The 6,000-nt window shown below is 34.3% G+C and overlaps 1 protein-coding gene across 2 annotated transcripts in view; it reads right to left on the bottom strand.

Moving 5' to 3' along the window:
- The window catches only part of LOC118749915, a 96,661-nt gene that overhangs the window by 5,308 nt on the left and 85,353 nt on the right, over positions 1 to 6,000 (bottom strand). For both annotated transcript variants that reach the window (XM_036484686.1, XM_036484684.1), the window contains exon 2: positions 5,074 to 5,461. In XM_036484686.1, the coding sequence (XP_036340579.1) occupies positions 5,074 to 5,461 (388 nt within the window). The remainder of the gene's footprint in view (positions 1 to 5,073; positions 5,462 to 6,000) is intronic.

Genomic DNA, 6,000 nt, shown 5'->3' with positions numbered 1-6,000 from the left:
AGCGGTTCCTAAGATATACACATGTAACCATAAGTGGGCGTGGCTACGCCCATTTTTCAAAAATGTATAATATTCTTATTTTTCCTCTAAAAATTATTGTAAATATCAATTTTGAGTGAATTATCTTCAGTAGTTACTAAAATATCGCAGTTTTCGTATTTCTGGAAATTACCGTTATATGGGAAGTGGGCGTGGTTACAGTCCGATTTCGCCCATTTTCAATACCAACCTACCTTGGATTAAGGGAAACCTACATATCAAATGTCGTTGAGATATCTAAATTTTTGCTCGAGTTATCGTGTACACGGACGGACAGACAACGGACAGACAGACATGGCTTAATCGATTTCTTTTTTCATCCTGATCATTTATGTATACATTTGTCTATATCTATCTCGATTCGTTTTGGCTGTTACAACCAACCGTTATGTGAACAAAATTAATAAAATAAGAATATTATACATTTTTGGAAAATGGGCGTAGCCACGCCCACTTATGGTTACATGTGTATATCTTAGGAACCGCTACACCAATTCCTTCCAAACTTGGCACAGTTGTTGGCCTTCGCACAGCATACCAAATGGCCGAAAATGTTTAAAATCGGACAATAACCACCCCCACATCCCATATAACGGCAATTTTCGGAAATATGAAAACTGCGATATTTTAGTAACTACTGAAGATTATTCACTTAAAATTGATATTTACAGCAATTTTTAGACGAAAAATAAGAATATTATAAATTTTTGGAAAATGGGCGTAGCCACGCCCACTTATGGTTACATGTGTATAACCAATTTCTTCCAAACTTGGCACAGTTGTTGGCCTTGGTACACCATACCAAATGGCCGAAAATCTTTTAATTCGGACAATAACCACGCCCACATCCCATATAACGGTAATTTAGAGAAATACAAAATCTTCGATAAATCAGTAAATATTGAAGCTAATTTATTCAAAATTGATGCTTGCAAAAATTCTTTACCAAGAAATACTTTTATGGTACAATTTTGGAAAATGGGCGGGGCACCGCCCACTTATGATCACATATATGTATATCGGTAACCGTTCTACCAATTTGTACCAAACTCGGTGTGGTTATTGTGCTTGCCACATGAAAGCAAAGCGTTGAAAATTATTGAAGTCGGACTAAAATTACGGCCGCTTTTCATATAACGGTAAATTTCAGAAATGCTTGAAACTTCAATATTTCGAAATTGAAGGACGCCAATTTACTCAAAATTGATACGCCCCGGCTTACCATCTAGCGGTAGGTTTCGGAAAGGTGAAGAAACATATATTTAATACTTGCGCCGGGTATTTAATGTTCGGCTCCGCCCGAACTTAGACTTTCTTACTTGTTTATGTATACATTTGTCTATATCTATCTCGATTCGTTTTGGCTTTTACAAACAACCGTTATGTGAACAAAATTAATATACCCTTGTGCACAAGTGCGCTCGGGTATAAAAATTTTTCACAAAGAATACTTCCAAGGACTCACCGACGGATGTATAGACAAATCTTGATAATTTTATGAAGAGATGAAATTAGATATATGAAATCAGCAACGTGAATGCAAATCACACCACGTCATTCTAATGGTTATAAGGCTTAAATAAATAAATTTAAATTGGTATATATGGGAGGTTTCTAAAGCTTAATCGATTATAGCTTTTGCCTTTCAAGCGCTTCTTTAAATAATTTATACGGAAATGCATCCTGCACTAAAAAAATAGCTTTTTCACATTTATTGGAAGGTCTATTTCATGGATGTGGGATAATAATTTTTCGGAGAACTTGGTGGTGCCAGAAATTACTTTGCCATTAAATATTTGAAATATCCAAGTTATTCAGCCTAACCTGCTCCGCTGGTGATTGGAATAAACGGACGCCTTCGTAAGTCCACGTTTTGCTACAAATTATATAGTATTTTTCCACAAAAATTCAAACAGAAAGTTAAAAAAAAACTAATTTTCCACAAAAATTCAAACTAAAAATTTTGGAAAAAACAATGTTGCAAGCAAATAATAAATGGCTAAATTGCCCCAGAAATATATGTTAATACTTCCAAAGACGCAACATATAAAACGTTCAACGAATAAAGGCAACATTTTGAAATAGGAGGCAGCCGAATGTCAGAAAATGAACAGAGAATGCTGCCTTATTACTTCACCTGTTTATTGCGCCATGGTATATATGGACTATTAAGGATACATATACGTTGCCAACTCTTTTGTTTGTAAACACGAGACCCTTCATATTGTCAACTTTTTGTTTATACAAATAATATTTAAGGTTATTCTAGTTACGAAATGGGTTATTTAAGAACAAGATCTCTTTCTGGCTGGTGTTATATGATATATTTAGTAAAAGAAGAAACAAACAAATTTACAGATGGGATCTGTTATAATTTGCCTATTTACAAAATATTATACCCAGTTTCGCCAATCAATTTTAAATTTATTAAGCCGTTATAATTTAAAATTACACTTTTTTTAATTTTAATGTTACTAATTTTTAAAATTGATTGGTGAAAACGGGAATCAGTGTTATATCTAAACATACTTATATAAGAAAGATTTCGATAGTATAGATAGTATGGAATATTTTGCACTATCCCCTGCAAAAAATGCCTGACTATATCGAAAATAAACTATCGATAGTACATTCACATACATACATAAATATGTGCATCAAAGAAACTTTTATTCATTGTTAGCTGTGGTGCAAAATATAAAAAAATTCGGCAAATTCAAAAGAAAGAATTAATAAAACTCAGTGTATTTAATTTGCATATATAAAAAAATTAACAAAAAATGTTTTCTAACTTTATGTGGATGGAGAGAAAAGAATTTGAGGCCAGTGTGGGGACATACCAAAAAACTTGCGGAATTCGCTAAGGCCGACTGTGGAGGCAGTGACTCAGTGCTGGGACTCCAGCAGAACCTAGGAATGGGAGCGGAAGGACCACACGGCGCTGCGGAAATTCAGACTCCTATGAAAAATTATAAGAATTGTCTGAGCTCAGCTGCTCTGAAAAAGCTCGCGAAATTAATTTAATATTCGACAATATATTTTTACAAATAAATTAAAAAAAAACATTCAAGTTGTATTTTATAATTTGTTTTCATGTGTTTTTGGATATTTCGCTGCCATCTACTCACTTATTTATCAATTATTTAGAAGTTAGAATAGTGGTCAGAAAAATCACTAATTATCATGATATTTTCCCAATAGTTTCATCGCTAAACTCACTTGTACATGACCGACTAGATGACGAGTGAACATACTGTAAAGCAAATGCGCCCATGTGTGTGCAAGAAAGGGATGCACTTTTACACGCCCGTAGAAGTGGTCACTTTTTCCCCAAGCACATACAAAACTAACCGCTAAACTGACATTTTATTTCCCACTAATTTAACCGATAATCATAGGTCAGGCTTCTTGCAGGGTCACTATCCAAACTATCGAATGTATACACTATTGATAGTTTTCCAACACTATAGGGTACAGAGATTTCTGGAGATCTGTCAGTTTCATCGTAAGCGAGATGCTCGTCGCAGAGAAATTTTTGTACTTGAGCATTTCAAAAAGTGCTTACGAGTACATTTCACATGACGAAAATTACTGTATTCACAAAAATGTCAAATATTTTATTGAAAAACAAATCTTTATAAAAATTTATAGTTAAAGCAAGCTGTCAAACTAATTATTTGACAGTTCAACGCCTGCGATAGCTCGCAAGCGTTATCTCATGCTATCGATCTCCTGCGATTGCTATGAGCGGTCTCCACAAGCGATTCATCGTCGGAGATGTATCGCAGCAGATGAACAATCGCTAATGGAGGCAGGAAGTAAACGTCGCGACAGTTAGTTCAGATCGATCCGCAATCAAGTTGGGAATTTTGCCCACAAGTTTGTATAGCTGTGCATACGTCGCTTTCTTTCTTTTTTACTATACTATATCTCCCTTCTTAAGGTATTGGCCCAATGCAGGCTTGCTTTGCTTGCCTCGCTTTGAGAACTGTCAGAAGCTATTTGGAATATACTAAAACGTATGAAGGCTGGCCAAATGGCAGCTTTGCTTCACTTGCTTTAAGCGCCTCAAAGTTTCAAATAGGTAAATGTTTTATTTGAAAGCGCTTTATAGGCTTTTGACAAAAAGGTATGTTCCCGTTCTAAATGAATTCAAACTGTTGCGTTCTTTTATGAACAAAAATTTGCTCACGTAATTAAAAAAAATATATATAATGTAAGTTATACAAAGTTTAATAAAAGTGATTATATGTTTCTATATTTGCATTTAACATATCGCTGACTGAAAAGTTGCTAAGTCCATTTTTACAAATTTTACAGGAACTTTGAATACAACATTTTGCGTGTTTAAAGCAAAGCAAAACTCCAAAAGGATTCGATCTTTATTAAAAGATTTCGTATTATTTTGGCCTTATCGGATTTTCGGGGCCTCTTCTGGACTTAGAAAATTTGCCTTCTATTGAATATAAATGAGAAAAAATAAAGCAAGTACCTTAATCCCTAATTTCTCTTGCTTCCTATATCATGAGGTTTCACAAATTGTGGACTTAGCAACTTTAACTTTAACTTTATTTGAAATTTGTTTGATGTTTTCGCACATTTATTTATAATTAATAAATTTACTGATGATTAAAAAGTTTTGCAACGGAACAAATCCTTAAGATTTTTCTCATGACCAGACGTTATATTGGATCCGTCGACCTATCTCGGCAGCCAGTTCGAAAACGCCCTATCTCAGAAAACTTTTCAAGAACGCCCTACTTCCGAATTTGATTGAAAAACGCTTTATCTAATAATTTGGTTGAAGAACGCCCCATATCAGCGGCCGATTAAAAAATCCCTATCTAATTCTGAGATAAGGCGTTTTTCAATAAAATTCTGAAACAGGGTGCTCTTCAATAAAATTCTGAAGCAGGGTGATCTTAAAAAGTATCTGAGATAGGGTGTTTTCGAACTGGCTGCCGAGATAGGTCGATCTTCCACTGAGGTGACGATATACAAATTTCGTTATTGCTTAATGTTTTGTATACGTACTTTGCATCTGAATATCAACAGCTCCTTGAATGCTTTGCAATGCTAATGTACTTTCACTACGAAGATTGTGTGAGCAGCAAAAGTTTTTAAAATCTGAACAAGGATCCAAATTCCAATTAACTTTAGCTTGAATATTTGTAGAAACGAGTTTACAAATAGTTTCTGAACATTCTGGCGTTGGAGACGGTGTGGGATTACATTCATCATCAGTAGAAAAACATTCCCTTGGAAGACGCGAAGGAGCAGTACTTATTAAAAATAAAATCGGGGACGCTACCAACAAAGAAGTTACCAAGAAAGTTGCTGCCGTTATCGCGATTTTGTGAACTGTTGTAGACGTGCGTAACCAAATGCAAGGAGCGCAACAAATCCAGCCCAAAGTTTCATTCTGCAAATACATATACACAATACATAATATAAATTAATATTTTGGAAATTTAGTTGTTGATATTGAAAAAAATCGATTGCTATGATAATAACATTTAGGGCTGGTTACTTATTGTTTGGTTAACACTAACTGCAGTAGGGATTTTCAAAAAAGATCGGTGTTTCTAAAAACTGGTTGTTTTAAATTTGGCTAATTACCTTTCTTAATATTTTTTTTTTTAATTTAGGTATTAATCGTTTTTTTCTTTTTAAACCGAAAACCGAAAATTCGATTTTTACATTCACCAGCAGTGTAATACCATGTTCGGACCGACATCAAAAACGTGTTTTCGTTGCTATAACTGGTTTTCGGTCTAAAACTTGTGTTTTCGTCCATGTAAAATCTGTCAAACGAATACCAGTTTTCGCTGAAAACCACTTGAAAACTCACGTTCCACTCATTTATTTATCGAATTGGAAGTCATATTTTATCATCTTTAATACGCTAGTTGGGATTTATTGTCAATTGGCTGGCCAAATTAAAATATGAACAAGAGAAAA

The sequence above is a fragment of the Rhagoletis pomonella genome, unplaced genomic scaffold (assembly GCF_013731165.1).
Source record: "Rhagoletis pomonella isolate Grant_MI unplaced genomic scaffold, Rhpom_1.0 Rhpom_scaffold_00001, whole genome shotgun sequence".
NCBI lineage: Eukaryota > Metazoa > Arthropoda > Insecta > Diptera > Tephritidae > Rhagoletis > Rhagoletis pomonella.
This window is presented reverse-complemented; position numbering and strand designations above follow the sequence as displayed.